Source organism: Scyliorhinus torazame, chromosome 11 (assembly GCF_047496885.1).
Source record: "Scyliorhinus torazame isolate Kashiwa2021f chromosome 11, sScyTor2.1, whole genome shotgun sequence".
In the NCBI taxonomy this organism is placed as follows: Eukaryota; Metazoa; Chordata; class Chondrichthyes; order Carcharhiniformes; family Scyliorhinidae; genus Scyliorhinus; species Scyliorhinus torazame.
In genome coordinates this window covers 256,100,392-256,116,676 of record NC_092717.1, presented here as the reverse complement: position 1 = coordinate 256,116,676, position 16,285 = coordinate 256,100,392, and the positions used below count along the sequence as shown (strand labels likewise).

The following is a 16,285-nucleotide window of genomic DNA, read 5'->3' as shown; positions in this document are numbered from 1 at the left end:
GCATTGTGGATAGCACAATTGCTTCACAGCTCCAGGGTCCCAGGTTCGATTCCAACATGGGTCACTGTCTGTGCGGAGTCTGCACATCCTCCCCGTGTGTGCGTGGGTTTCCTCCGGGTGCTCCGGTTTCCTCCCACAGTCCAAAGATGTGCAGGTTAGGTGGATTGGCCATGATAAATTGCCCTTAGTGTCCAAAATTGACCTTAGTGTTGGGTGGGGTTACTGGGTTATGGGGATAGGGTGGAGGTGTTGATCTTGGGTAGGGTGCTCTTTGCAAGAGCCGGTGCAGACTCGATAGGCCGAATGGCGTCCTTCTGCACTGTAAATTCTATGATCTATGATCTATAAAAGTACAGCACAGGAACAGGCCCTTTGGCCCTCCAAGCCCGTGCCGACCATGCTGCCCGACTAAACTACAATCTTCTACACTTCCTGGGTCCGTATCCCTCTATTCCCATCCTATTCATGTATTTGTCAGATGCCCCTTAAATGTCACTATCGTCCCTGCTTCCACCACCTATTCCGGCAGCGAGTTCCAGGCACCCACTACACTCTGTGTACATTTACTCTAAACCTTGCCCCTCGCACCTTAAACCTATGCCCCCTAGTAATTGACCACTCTACCCTGGGGGAAAGCCTCTGACTATCCACTCTGTCTATGCCCCTCATAATTTTGTAGACCTCGATCAGGTTGCCCCTCAACCTCCGTCGTTCTAGTGAGAACAAACCGAGTTTACTCAACCGCTCCTCATAGCTAATGCCCTCCATACCAGGCAACATTCTGGTAAATCTCTTCTGCACCCTCTCTAAAGTCTCCACATCCTTCTGGTAGTGTGGTGACCAGAATTGAACACTATACTCCAAGTGTGGCCTAACTAAGGTTCTATACAGCTGCAACATGACTTGCCAATTCTTATACTCAATGCCCCGGCCAATGAAGGCAAGCATGCCGTATGCCTTCTTGACTACCTTCTCCACCTGTGTTGCCCCTTTCAGTGACCTGTGGACCTGTACACCTAGATCTCTCTGACTTTCAATACTCTTGAGGGTTCTACCATTCACTGTATATTCCCTACCTGCATTAGACCTTCCAAAATGCATTACCTCACATTTGTTCGGATTAAACTCCATCTGCCATCTCTCCGCCCAAGTCTCCAAACAATTTAAATCCTGCTGTATTCTCTGACAGTCCTCATCACTATCCGCAATTCCACCAACCTTTGTGTCGTCTGCAAACTTACTAATCAGACCAGTTACATTTTCCTCCAAATCATTTATATATACTACAAACAGCAAAGGTCCCAGCACTGAACCCTGCGGAACACCACGAGTCACAGCCCTCCAATGAGAAAAGCATCCTTCCAGTGCAACTCTCTGCCTTCTGTGACCTAGCCAGTTCTGTATCCACCTTGCCAGCTCATCCTTGATCCCGTGTGACTTCACCTTTTGTACTAGTCTACTATGAGGGACCTTGCCAAAGGCCTTACTGGAGTCCATATAGACAACATCCACTGCCCTACCTGCATCAATCATCTTTGTGACCTCTTCGAAAAACTTTATCAAGTTAGTGAGACACGACCTCCCCTTCACAAAACCATGCTGCCTCTCACTAATACGTCCATTTGCTTCCAAATGGGAGTAGATCCTGTCTCGAAGAATTCTCTCCAGTAATTTCCCTACCACTGAAGTAAGGCTCACCAGCCTGTAGTTCCCGGGATTATCCTTGCTACCCTTCTTAAACAGAGGAACAACATTGGCTATTCTCCAGTCCTCCGGGACATCACCTGAAGACAGTGAGGATCCAAAGATTTCTGTCAAGGCCTCAACAATTTCCTTTATAGACTCCTTCAGTATTCTGGGGTAGATCCCATCAGGCCCTGGGGACTTATCTACCTTAATATTTTTCAAGACGCCCAACACCTCGTCTTTTTGGATCTCAATGTGACCTAGGCTATCTACACACCCTTCTCCAGACTCAACATCCACCAATTCCTTCTCTTTGGTGAATACTGATGCAAAGTATTCATTTCGTACCTTGCCCATTTCCTATGGCTCCACATATAGATTCCCTTGCCTATCCTTCAGTGGGCCAACCCATTCCCTGGCTACCCTCTTGCTTTTTATGTACGTGTAAAACGCATTGGGATTTTCCTTAACCCTATTTGCCAATGACTTTTCGTGGCCCCTTCTAGCCCTCCTGTCTCTTTCCTTAAGTTCCTTCCTACTTTCCTTATATTCCACGCAGGCCTCGTCTGTTCCCAGCCTTTTAGCCCTGACAAATGCCTCCTTTTTCTTTTTGACGAGGCCTACAATATCTCTCGTTATCGAAGGTTCCCGAAAATTGCCGTATTTATCCTTCTTCCTCACAGGAACATGCCGGTCCTGTATTCCTTTCAACTGACACTTGAAAGCCTCCCACATGTCAGATGTTGATTTACCCTCAAACATCCGTCCCCAATCTAGGTTCTTCAGTTCCCGCCTAATATTGTTATAATTAGCCTTCCCCAATTTAGCATATTCACCCTAGGACCACTCTTATCCTTGTCAACTAGCACATTAAAACTTACTGAATTGTGGTCACTGTTCCCGAAATGCTCCCCTACTGAAACCTCTACCACCTGGCCGAGCTCATTCCCCAATACCAGGTCCAGTACAGCCCCTTCCATAGTTGGACTGTCTACATATTGTTTTAAGAAGCCCTCCTGGATGCTCCTTACAAACTCTGCCCCGTCTAAGCCCCTGGCGCTAAGTGAGTCCCAGTCAATATTTCGGAAGTTAAAGTCTCCCATCACAACAACCCTGTTGTTCTTACTCTTTTCCAAAATCTGTCTACCTATCTGCTCCTCTATCTCCCGCTGGCTATTGAGAGGCCTGTAGTAAACCCCCAACATTGTGACTGCACCCTTCTTATTCCTGATCTCTACCCACATAGCCTCACTGCCCTCTGATGTGTCCTCCCGTAGTACAGCTGTGATATTCTCCCTAACCAGTAGCACAAATCCGCCACCCCTTTTACATCCCCCTCTATCCCACCTGAAACATCTAAATCCTGGAACGTTTAGCTGCCAATCCTGCCCTTCCCTCAACCAGGTCTCTGTAATGGCAACAACATCATAGTTCCAAGTACGAATCCAAGCTCTAAGTTCATCTGCCTTACCCGTAATACTTCTTGCATTAAAACATATGCACTTCAGGCCACCAGACCCGCTGTGTTCAGCAACTTCACCCTGTCTGCTCTGCCTCAGAGCCATAGTCGCCCTATTCCCTAGTTCTCCCTCAATGCTCTCACCCTCTGACCTATTGCTCTGGTACCCATCCCCCTGCCATACTAGTTTAAACCCTCCCGTGTGACACTAGCAAACCTCGCGGCCAGGATATTTATGCCTCTCCAGTTTAGATGCAACCCATCCTTATATACGTCACACCTGCCCCGGAAGAGCTCCCAGTGGTCCAGATAACGTAAACCCTCCCTCCTACACCAGCTGTTTAGCCACGTGTTTAGCTGCTCTTTCTTCCTATTTCTAGCCTCACTGGCACGTGGCACAGGGAGTAATCCCGAGATTACAACCCTAGAGGTCCTGTCTTTTAACTTTCTGCCTAGATCCCTGAACTCCTGCTGCAGGACCTCATGCCCCTTCCTTCCTATGTCGTTAGTATCAATATGTACACCGACCTCTGCCTGTTTGCCCTCCCCCATCAGGATGCCCTCTACCCGTTCGGAGACATCCTGGACCATGGCACCAGGGAGGCAACATACCATCCTGGAGTCTCTTTCACGTCCACAGAAGCGCCTATCTGTGTCCCTGACTATAGAGTCCCCTCTGACTTTGCTGTTCTGCGTTTTGACCCTCCCTTCTGAACATCAGAGCCAGCCGTGGTACCACTGCTCTGGCTGCTGCTGTTTTCCCCTGATAGGCTATCCCCCCCGACAATATCCAAAGGAGTATACCTGTACGAGAGGGGACAACCACAGGGGATTCCTGTACTGACTGCCTGCCCTTTCTGGTGGTCACCCATTTCTCTCTCTGCACCTTGGGTGTGACCACATTTATATAACTGCTATCTATGACGCTTTCCGCCACCTGCATGCTCCTAAGTGCATCCAACTGCCGCTCCAACCGAACCATGCGGTCTGTGAGGAGCTCCAGTTGGGTGCACTTTCTGCAGATGAAGACATCCGGGACGCTGGAAGCCTCCCGGACCTGCCACATCTCACAGTCGGAGCATTGCACCCCTCGAATGACATTGCGTCAATTAATTAGTAAATTACATTTAAATTTTTTTTTAAAAAGTTACTGTTAACTATATGTTTCCTAGCACTAGATTTCTACGATAAATGTGAAAGCTAAATACAGTACTCTCCGATCTCTGGCTTAGATACCCCTCTACATTATTCTGTAAGGTAAGAGGGGATGGAGGCTAGGCCAGTTACATGCTCCTCCTGTAGGATGTGGGTGGTGAGGGATACCACCGGTGTCCCCACTGACTATACCTGTGGGAAGTGCACCCAACTTCAGCTCCTCAAAGACCGTGTTAGGGAACTGGAGCTGAAGCTGGATGAACTTCGGATCATCCGGGAGGCAGAGGGGGTGATTGAGAAGAGTTACAGGGAGGTAACCACACCCAAGGTACAGGACAAGAATAGCTGGGTTACAGTCAGGGGGAAAAAAACAAACAGGCAGACAGTGCAGGGATCCCTCGTGGCCGTTCCCCTTCAAAACAAGTATACCGTTTTGGATGCTGTTGGGGGGGATGACCTACCGGGGGAAGGCCCTAGCGGCCAGGTCTCTGGCACTGAGTCTGGCTCTGGGGCTCAGAAGGGAAGGGGGGAGAATAGAAAAGCAATAGTTGTAGGAGATTCAATGGTTAGGGGAATAGATAGGAGATTCTGTGGTCGCGAGCGAGACTCCCGGAAGGTATGTTGCCTCCCGGGTGCCAGGGCCAGGGATGTCTCGGATCGTGTCTTCAGGATCCTTAAGGGGGAGGGGGAGCAGCCAGAAGTTGTGGTGCACATTGGTACCAACGACATAGGTAGGAAAAGGGGTGTGGAGGTAGTAAACAAGTTTAGGGAGTTAGGCTGGAAGTTGAAAGTCAGGACTTACAGAGTTGTCATCTCTGGTTTGTTGCCGGTGCCACGTGATAGCGAGGCTAGGAATAGGGAGAGAGTGCAGTTGAACACGTGGCTGCAGGAATGGTGTAGGAGGGAGGGCTTCAGGTATTTGGATAATTGGAGCGCATTCTGGGGAAGGTGGGACCTGTACAAGCAGGACGGGTTGCATCTGAACCAGAGGGGCACCAATATCCTGGGAGGGAGGTTTGCTAGTACTCTTCGGGAGGGTTTAAACTAATTTGGCAGGGGAATGGGAACCGGATTTGTAGTCCAGCAACTAAAGTAGCCGATATTCAGGACGCCACAGCATGTAATGAGGCAGTGGGGAAGGGAACACTGACAAAGGAGAGTATTTGCAGGCACGGAGATGGGTTGAAGTGTGTATACTTCAACGCAAGAAGCATCAGGAATAAGGTGGGTGAACTTAAGGCATGGATCGGTACTTGGGACTACGATGTGGTGGCCATCACGGAAACTTGGATAGAAGAGGGGCAGAAATGGTTGTTGGAGGTCCCTGGTTATAGATGTTTCAATAAGATTAGGGAGGGTGGTAAAAGAGGTGGGGGGGTGGCATTATTAATTCGAGATAGTATAACAGCTGCAGAAAGGCAGTTCGAGGAGTATCACCCTATTGAGGTAGTATGGGTTGAAGTCAGAAATAGGAAAGGAGCAGTCACCTTGTTAGGAGTTTCCTATAGGCCCCCCAATAGTAGCAGAGATGTGGAGGAACAGATTGGGAAACAGATTTTGGAAAGGTGCAGAAGTCATAGGGTAGTAGTCATGGGCGACTTTAACTTCCCAAATATTGAGTGGAAACTCTTTAGATCAAATAGTTTGGATGGGGTGGTGTTTGTGCAGTGTGTCCAGGAAGCTTTTCTAACACAGTATGTAGATTGTCCAACCAGAGGAGGGGCAATATTGGATTTAGTACTGGGTAATGAACCAGGGCAAGTAATAGATTTGTTAGTGGGGGAGCATTTTGGAGATAGTGACCACAATTCTGTGACTTTCACTTTAGTAATGGAGAGGGATAGGTACGTGCAACAGGGCAAGGTTTACAATTGGGGGAAGGGTAAATACGATGTTGTCAGACAAGAATTGAAGTGCATAAGTTGGGAACATAGGCTGGCAGGGACGGACACAAGTGAAATGTGGAACTTGTTCAAGGAACAGGTGCTACGTGTCCTTGATATGTATGTCCCTGTCAGGCAGGGAAGAGATGGTCGAGTGAGGGAACCATGGTTGACGAGAGAGGTTGAATGTCTTGTTAAGAGGAAAAAGGTGACTTATGTAAGGCTGAGGAAACAAGGTTCAGACAGGGCATTGGAGGGATACAAGATAGCCAGGAGGGAACTGAAGAAAGGGATTAGGAGAGCTAAGAGAGGGCATGAACAATCTTTGGCGGGTAGGATAAAGGAAAACCCCAAGGCCTTTTACACATATGTGAGAAATATGAGAATGACTAGAGCGAGGGTAGGTCCGATCAAGGACAGTAGCGGGAGATTGTGTATTGAGTCTGAAGAGATAGGCGAGGTCTTGAATGAGTACTTTTCTTCTGTATTTACAAATGAGAGGGGCAATATTGTTGGAGAGGACAGTGTGAAACAGATTGGTAAGCTCGAGGAAATACTTGTTAGGAAGGAAGATGTGTTGGGCAGTTTGAAAAACTTGAGGATAGACAAGTCCCCCGGGCCTGACGGGATATATCCAAGGATTCTATGGGAAGCAAGAGATGAAATTGCAGAGCCGTTGGCAATTATCTTTTCGTCCTCACTGTCAACAGGGGTGGTACCAGGGGATTGGAGAGTGGCGAATGTCGTGCCCCTGTTCAAAAAAGGAACTAGGGATAACCCTGGGAATTACAGGCCAGTTAGTCTTACTTCGGTGGTAGGCAAAGTAATGGAAAGGGTACTGAAGGATAGGATTTCTGAGCATCTGGAAAGACACTGCTTGATTAGGGATAGTCAGCACGGATTTGTGAGGGGTAGGTCTTGCCTTACAAATCTTATTGAATTCTTTGAGGAGGTGACCAAGCATGTGGATGAAGGTAAAGCAGTGGATGTAGTGTACATGGATTTTAGTAAGGCATTTGATAAAGTTCCCCATGGTAGGCTTCTGCACAAAGTAAGGAGGCATGGGATAGTGGGAAATTTGGCCAGTTGGATAACGAACTGGCTAACCGATAGAAGTCAGAGAGTGGTGGTGGATGGCAAATATTCAGCCTGGATCCCAGTTACCAGTGGTGTACCGCAGGGATCAGTTCTGGGTCCTCTGCTGTTTCTGTATTTCATTAATGACTTGGATGAGGGAGTTGAAGGGTGGGTCAGTAAATTTGCAGATGATACGAAGATTGGTGGAGTTGTGGATAGTAAGGAGGGCTATTGTCGGCTGCAAAGAGACATAGATAGGATGCAGAGCTGGGCTGAGAAGTGGCAGATGGAGTTTAACCCTGAAAAGTGTGAGGTTGTCCATTTTGGAAGGACAAATATGAATGCGGAATACAGGGTTAACGGTAGAGTTCTTGGCATTGTGGAGGAGCAGAGAGACCTTGGGGTCTATGTTCATACATCTTTGAAAGTTGCCACTCAAGTGGATAGAGCTGTGAAGAAGGCCTATGGTGTGCTCGCGTTCATTAACAGAGGGATTGAATTTAAGAGCCGTGAGGTGATGATGCAGCTGTACAAAACTTTGGTAAGGCCACATTTGGAGTACTGTGTACAGTTCTGGTCGCCTCATTTTAGGAAGGATGTGGAAGCTCTGGAAAAGGTGCAAAGAAGATTTACCAGGATGTTGCCTGGAATGGAGAGTAGGTCTTACGAGGAAAGGTTGAGGGTGCTAGGCCTTTTCTCATTAGAGCGGAGAAGGATGAGGGGCGACGTGATAGAGGTTTATAAGATGATCAGGGGAATAGATAGAGTAGACAGTCAGAGACTTTTTCCCCAGGTGGAACACACCATTACAAGGGGACATAAATTTAAGGTGAAAGGTGGAAGATATAGGAGGGATATCAGAGGTAGGTTCTTTACCCAGAGAGTAGTGGGGGCATGGAATGCACTGCCTGTGGAAGTAGTTGAGTCGGAAACATTAGTGACCTTCAAGCAGCTGTTGGATAGGTACATGGATTACGGGAAAATGATATAGTGTAGATTTATTTGTTCTTAAGGGCAGCACGGTAGCATTGTGGATAGCACAATTGCTTCACAGATCCATGGTCCCAGGTTCGATTCCGGCTTGGGTCATTGTCTGTGCGGAGTCTGCACGTCCTCCCCGTGTCTGCGTGGGTTTCCTCCGGGTGTTCCGGTTTCCTCCCACAGTCCAAAGATGTGCGGGTTAGGTGAATTGGCCAATGATAAATTGCCCTTAATGTCCAAATTGCCCTTGGTGTTAGATGGAGGTGTTGAGTTTGGGTAGGGTGCTCTTTCCAAGAGCTGGTGCAGACTCAGGGGGCCGAATGGCCTCCTTCTGCACTGTAGATTCAATGATAATCTATGATTAATCTAGGACAAAGGTTCGGCACAACATCGTGGGCCGAAGGGCCTGTTCTGTGCTGTATTTTCTATGTTCTATGTTCTATGTACATTATAATTAAATAATTATGTTTAATTAGTTTACCAATGCTTAATTTTTTTAATTTAGTGTAGAATCCCAACCAGCCAATCAGGTCACAGCTTTTCTGTGATGTCACTTCAGCCCCCCCCCCCTACAAACACACACACAATTTGAAAAGTTCATAAAAGTAAAAATGAGTAAAAATCACTTACTTACCTTCCGAGGGTCTCAGATGCTCTCTGGTTCTCTCCCTGCTGATTAAAAGTTACAGACCAGAAGAAAAAGAGAGAACAAAACAGTCGGGAAAAAGCACCTTCTCCCACTCTGCACCGAATGACCTCACTGCACCAAATTATCAAGTTCCAAATTCCCACTCTGGATGTGTCTCACTCCGGGTGTGTCTCTTTGACCTGCGCAAATCTTACTGAGTGCGCTTTCTGTCTGTCTTTTATACAGACTTCAGCTGACCAGGGTGACTCACACTACTTAAATTTCATACGACAAGCTCATCATTCTAGGGATCATTCTTGTGAACCTCCTCTGGACCCTTTCCAAGGCCAGCACATCCTTCCTTAGATACGGGGCCCAAATACTTCTTATGTTAAATGTACCTCACCTGTGGCAAGAAAGGATTTGAAAATTATTGTCAATGCCCCTGGTATCTAATAATAATAATATTTATTATTGTCACAAGTAGGCTTACATTAACACTGCAATGAAGTTACTGTGAAAATCCCCCAGTCGCCACATTCCGGCGCCTGTTCGGGTACACTGAGGGAGAATTCAGAATGTCAAATTCACCTAACAGCACGTCTTTCGGGACTTGTGGGAGGAAACCGGAGCACCCGGAAACCCACGCAGACACGGGGAGAACGTGCAGACTCCGCACAGACAGTGATCCAAGCTGGCAATCGAACATGGGACCTTGGAGCTGTAAAGCATCAGTGCTAACCACTGTGCTACCGTGCCGACATATTTCCAAATGTCAAGCCTCACCCTTAACTCATCTGTTTTACCCATAATACTCCTGGCATTAAAGTGGAGACCATTCAGACTTGTCTTACTCCCTTGTGCATTCCCTCTGACCTGATTGCTTTTCTGTCATACAGTGTGCGCCCCCCCCCCACCCCCACCCCCCAACGCTAAATTAGTTTAAAGTCCTCCCAACAGCACTAGCAAACCCGCCAGCAAGGATGTTAGACTCGCTCTGGTTCAGATGTAGACCGCCCCACTTGTACAGGTCCCACCTTCCCCAGAAACAGCCCCAGTGATCCAGGAATCTAAAACCCTCGCTCCCGCACCAACTCTTAAGCCACACATTCATCTGTGCTATTTCCTATTCCTGTACTCACTAGCACGCGGCACTGGGAGTAATCCAGAGATTACAACCCGAGAGGTCCTGCTCTCTAGTTTATTGTCTAACTCCGTGAATTAGGACGGCACGGTAGCACAGTGGGCAGCACTGTTGCTTCATAGCGCTAAGGTCCTCTGTTCGATTCCCGGCTTGGGGCACTGTCTGTGCGGAGTCGGCACGTTCTCCCCGTGTCTGCGTGGGTTTCCCCCCCGACTGAATCCTCTGTTCCTGTGACCGCTTCAGCTCCAGGTCCACAGGCTGAGGTGGATGGCATTCCCACGCAGTCGGACCCTAAAATTATGCTGGGCCAGTCACCAGACACCTGCTAAGGTCATCACGACAACAGAGTGTTTGATTTTTGGTTGATTTATTATTGTCACATGTACATAGAACATAGAAAATACAGCACAGAACAGGCCCTTCGGCCCACGATGTTGTGCTGAACCTTTGTCCTAGATTAATCATAGATTATCATTGAATTTACAGTGCAGAAGGAGGCCATTCGGCCCTTTGAGTCTGCACCAGCTCTTGGAAAGAGCACCCTACCCAAACTCAACACCTCCACCCAACACCAAGGGCAATTTTGGACATTAAGGGCAATTTATCATTGGCCAATTCACCTAACCTGCACATCTTTGGACTGTGGGAGGAAACCGGAGCACCCGGAGGAAACCCACGCAGACACAGGGAGGACGTGCAGACTCCGCACAGACAGTGACCCAAGCTGGAATCGAAACTGGGACCCTGGAGCTGTGAAGCATTGTGCTATCCACAATGCTACCGTGCTGCCCTTAAGAACAAATAAATCTACACTATATCATTTTTCGGTAATCCATGTACCTATCCAATAGCTGCTTGAAGGTCCCTAATGTTTCCGACTCAACTACTTCCACAGGCAGTACATTCCATGCCCCACTACTCTCTGGGTAAAGAACCTACCTCTGATATTGCTCCTATATCTTCCACCTTTCACCTTAAATTTATGTCCCCTTGTAATGGTTTGTTCCACCCGGGGAAAAAGTCTCTGACTGTCTACTCTATCTATTCCCCTGATCATCTTATAAAACTCTATCAAGTCGCCCCTCATCCTTCTCCGTTCTAATGAGAAAAGGCCTAGCACCCTCAACCTTTCCTCGTAAGACCTACTCTCCATTCCAGGCAACATCCTGGTAAATCTTCTTTGCACCTTTTCCAAAGCTTCCACATCCTTCCTAAAATGAGGCGACCAGAACTGTACACAGTACTCCAAATGTGGCCTTACCAAAGTTTTGTACAGCTGCATCATCACCTCACGGCTCTTAAATTCAATCCCTCTGTTAATGAACGCGAGCACACCATAGGCCTTCTTCACAGCGCTATCCACTTGAGTGGCAACTTTCAAAGATGTATGAACATAGACCCCAAGATCTATCTGCTCCTCCACATTGCCAAGACCTCTACCGTTAACCCTGTATTCCGCATTCATATGTGTCCTTCCAAAATGGACAACCTCACACTTTTCAGGGTTAAACTCCATCTGCCACTTCTCAGCCCAGCTCTGCATCCTATCTATGTCTCTTTGCAGCCGACAACAGCCCTCCTTACTATCCACACTCCACCAATCTTCGTATCGTCTGCAAATTTACTGACCCACCCTTCAACTCCCTCATCCAAGTCATTAATGAAAATCAAGAACAGCAGAGGACCCAGAACTGATCCCTGCGGTACACCACTGGTAACTGGGATCCAGGCTGAATATTTGCCATCCACCACCACTCTCTGACTTCTATCGGTTAGCCAGTTTGTTATCCAACTGGCCAAATTAATACGAGGTAGGTCCATTCAAAAGTCTGATGGCAGTAGGGAAGAAGCTGTTCTTGAGTCGGTTGGTACGTGACCTCAAACTTTTAAATATTTTTCCTGACGGAAGAAGGTGGAAGAGAGTATGTCCGGGGTGCGTGGGGTCCTTAATTATGCTGGCTGCCTTTCAGAAGCAGCGGGAATCGATGGATGGGAGGCTGGTTTGCGTGATTGACTGAGCTACATTCACAACCTTTTGTAGTTTCCTGCGGTCTTGGGCAGAGCAGGCTCCATACCAAGCAGTGATACAACCAGAAAGAATGCTTTTATGGTGCATCTGTAAAGGTTGGTGAGAGTCGTAGCTGACATGCCAAATTTCCTTAGTCTTCTGAGAAAGTAGAGTCGTTGGTGGGCTTTCTTAACTATAGTGTCGGCATAAGTGTAGCAGACAACTGGCTGTCTCCACCTGCCCTGTGGATGTTGGGGATGCACCGAGCCCACACCTGGAGTATTGTGCGCAGTTTTGGTTTCCTTATCTGAGGAAGAATGATTTTGCTCTGGAGGGAGTGCAGCAAAGGTTTACCACACTGATTCCTGGGCTGGCAGGACTGATGTATGAGGAGAGATTGAATCGGTTAAGATTGTATTCGCTGGAGTTCAGAAGAATGAGGGTGGATCTCATAGAAACCTATAAAATTCTAACAGGACTGGACAGGGTAGAAGCAGGAAGGATGTTCCCGATGGTGGGTGTGTCCAGACCAGCGGTCACAGTCTGAGGATACGGGGTAGATCATTTAGGACAGAGATTAGGATAAATTTATTCACCTGGAGAGTGGTGTGCCTGTGGAATTCATTACCACAGGAAGTAATTGAGACCAAAACATAGTGGACTGGATTCTGTGTCCCGCCGCGCCAGATTTCTGTTTCACCCCGCCGGGGGGATGTTCCGTTACGCCAGCTGGTCAATGGGGTTTCCCATTGTGGGGCAGCCCCACATTGTCGGAAAACCCCCGGGCTGCCGGCAAAAAGGAGCATCCCGACAGCAGAGAATCCAGCCCCGCTATTTTTTGAAGAAGCAGTTAAATATGGCATTTAGGATGAAGGGGATCAATGACAGATTGGCTGACATCAGTAATGACTCGGTTTGATTGATTTCACTGGTGGCCAATGAATTGGCCCAAAGGGGTGCGCTGTGCCGGTAACAGGTGGTGATTGGATCTGAGCCAACTAGAATGTTTCAGAGCTACGCGGGTTGAGTTTTTGGTTTCAGTTTGACTCCTGGAAACTCTGAGAAAGGGCGGCTGTCCTCTCCCAACGCCATGTCTGCCAGAAGGGCTGTGTTTCTGAACTGGAGACTGGGTGAACCTATGTTCAGGAGAACCGTTACAGACTGTGCCTGCAGAGCCCAGACCTAACCAACTCTCTCCAGAAAAGGCAGAGGCCGAGAAATAAATCACAGACTGAAAACAAATTTGATTTGGGGACTCTCCAGGAAAAGATGAGAGTAATACATTTCTAAACTACAGAGACGATCGTTGCAGGCTGCAAAGCAGAGACTTTGATCAGCCGACGTGCCGTGAGGATAGCCTGCTAAAGAACCACCATTGGAAGAAAATACTCTTATCGTTTGACCTTCATCCTTATTATTTTCACCCATTCGTCTGAGCTCCTCAATACAGGAAATGAGACTAGAAAGAACAAAGAAAAGTACAGCACAGGATAGGCCCTTCGGCCCTCCAAGCCTGCGCCAACCATGCTGCCCGTCTAAACTAAAATCTTCTACACTTCCAGGGTCCATATCCCTCTATTCCCATCCTGTTCATGTATTTGTCAAGATGCCCCTTAAACATCACTATCGTCCCTGCCTCCACCACCTCCTCCGGCAGCGTGTTCCAGGCACCCACTGCCCTCTGTGTAAAAAGCTTACCTTGTACATCTCCTCTAAACCTTGCCCCTCGCACCTTAAACCTATGCCCCTAAGTAGTTGACCCCTCTACCCTGGGAAAAAGTCTCTGACTATCCATTCTGTCTATGCCCCTCATAATTTTGTAGACCTCTTTCATGTCGCCCCTCAACCTCCGCCGTTCCAGTGAGAACAAACCAAGTTTATTCAACCGCTGCTCATAGCTAATGCCCTCTATACGAGGCAACATCCTGGTAAATCTCTTCTGCATCCTCTCCAAAGCCTCCATGTCCTTCTGGTAGCGTGGCAACCAAAATTGAACACTATACTCCAAGTGTGGCCTAAGGAAGGTTCGATACAGCTGCAACATGACTTGCCAATTTTTATGCTCAATGCCCCGGCCGATGAAGGCAAGCATGCTGTATGCCTTCTTGACAACTTCTCCACCTGTGTTGCCCCTTTCAGTGACCTGTGGACCTGTACACCAAGGTCTCTCTGACTGTCAATACTCTTGATGGTTCTACCATTCACTGTTTATTCCCTACCTGCATTAAAGCCTCCAAAATGAATTACCTCACATTTGTCCGGATTAAACTCCATCTGCCATCTCTCTGCCCAAGCCTCCAAACGATCTAAATCCTGCTGTATCATCTGACAGTCCTCATCGCTATCCGCAATTCTACCAACCTTTGTGTCGTCTGCAAACTTACTAATCAGACCACTTACACGTTCCTCCAAATCATTTATTTATACCATGAACAGCAAAGGTCCCAGCACTGATCCCTGCGGTACACCACTAGTCACAGCCCTCCAATCAGAAAAGCATCCTTCCATTGCTACTCTCTGCCTTCTGTGACCTAGCCAGTTCTGTAGCCACCTTGCCAGCTCACCCCTGATCCCGTGTGACTGCGGCCTCGGGGGAGGGGGGGGGGGCATTACTGACCGGGGCCGAAATAGCAATTAAATGCCGTTAGATAGCTCCGGGAATGACCCAGCTGCTCCTTCCCAGAGATTTCTATTTATTTATTTTTTTAATTCAGAGTACCCAATTCATTTTTTTCAATTAAGGGGCAATTTAGTCTGGCCAATCCACCTACCCTGTACATCTTTGGAGTGTGGGGGCTAAACCCACGCAGACACGGGGAGAATGTGCAAACTCCCCACAGACATCCCCAGGGATGAGAAACTTTAGTTATGAGGTTAGATTGGAGAGGTTGGGAATGTTCTCCTTGGAGAGAAGAAGGTTAAGAGGAGATTTGATAGAAATACAAAGAACAAAGAAAACTACAGCATAGGAACAGGCCCTTTGGTCCTCCAAGCCTGTGCTGACCATGCTGCCCGTCTAAACTAAAATCGGTTACACTTCCGGGATCCGTATCCCTCTATTCCCACCCTATTCATGTAGTTGTCAAGATTTCAGGGAGCTATAGACTAGCAAGGTAGGCAGACACATGTCTGGAATGGATTATATAATGCCTTCAAAATCATTTGTGGATTAATTTATTTGGTAAATTCCTTATTGTCCATTTTCCAGGTGGAGATTATTCTGGACGTTGATGCAATACCATAATTGTGTGCCTGCGATGATTGAGGGAACGTTCATACTCTCTCTTCAACATGGCTGATATTTCTACCAGAAAGTATTGTACAACAAACCTAAAAAACTGTAAATATAATCTGGATTTACTCCTAAAAACATGTTTTGTATTGTGTGAAATCATTGTTATTAAGACTGTGTGACTGTTTTTGGAATAAAGAGATGTCTTTCCTTTTGTCTAAGACTGTCTGGTGTCGAGTAGAATCTGTTCACTCAGTGTCTGAGAATTATGCTCGATCCTTTACTATAAGGACCTGCACATTGGGTCTAAATCTGGTTTTCTTACACCTGGAGTTTGAGTCAGGATTCAACATGGGAATACACCAGATTGGATCCAACTGTCCCATGTCAACATGTCCCATTAGAACAGGACTGGACAGTATAGATGCAGGGAGGATGTTCCCGATGGTGGGTGTGTCCAGAACCAGGGAGCGCAGTCAGAGGATACAGGGTAGATCATTTAGGACAGAGGTTAAGAGACATTTCTTCACCCAGAGAGTGGTCGGCCTGGTGTGCCATCTGTCAATGTACTATTAGTCAGTGCGTGTGGTAATTGCCTTGTTAAGGGAATTGCTTGTTAAACATGTGACAGTGAAGTGCGTCCAGCTGCAGCTCCTTTTAGACCGCATGACGGCTCTGGAGCTGCGGATGGACTCACTTTGGAGCATCCCCGATGCTGAGGAGGTCGTGGATAGCACGTTTAACGAATTGGTCGCACTACAGATTAGGATTGCTGAGGGAGAAAGGGAATGGGTGACCAAAAGGCAGAGAAAAAGCAGGAAGGCAGTGCAGGTGTCCCCTGCGGTCATCTCCCTCCAAAACAGGTATACCGTTTTGGATATTGTTGGGGGACGTGGCTCACCAGGGGATGGCAGCAGTAGCCAGGTTCATGGCATCGTGGCTGGCTCTGCTGTACAGAAGGGCGGGAAATAGAGTGGGAGGGCTATAGCCATAGAGGATTCAATTGTAAAGGGAGTAGATAGGCGGTTCTGT

At 47.6% G+C, this 16,285-nt stretch overlaps 1 protein-coding gene across 1 annotated transcript in view; it reads left to right on the top strand.

The window, feature by feature from the left end:
- The window catches only part of sspo (SCO-spondin), a 1,206,999-nt gene extending 1,191,525 nt beyond the window's left edge, over nucleotides 1–15,474 (top strand). Inside the window, 1 exon segment of the mRNA XM_072468611.1 lies at nucleotides 15,230–15,474. Within this exon segment, the coding sequence (XP_072324712.1) occupies nucleotides 15,230–15,252 (23 nt within the window). The 3' untranslated portion in view covers nucleotides 15,253–15,474.
- Nucleotides 15,475–16,285: the final 811 nt, after the last annotated feature.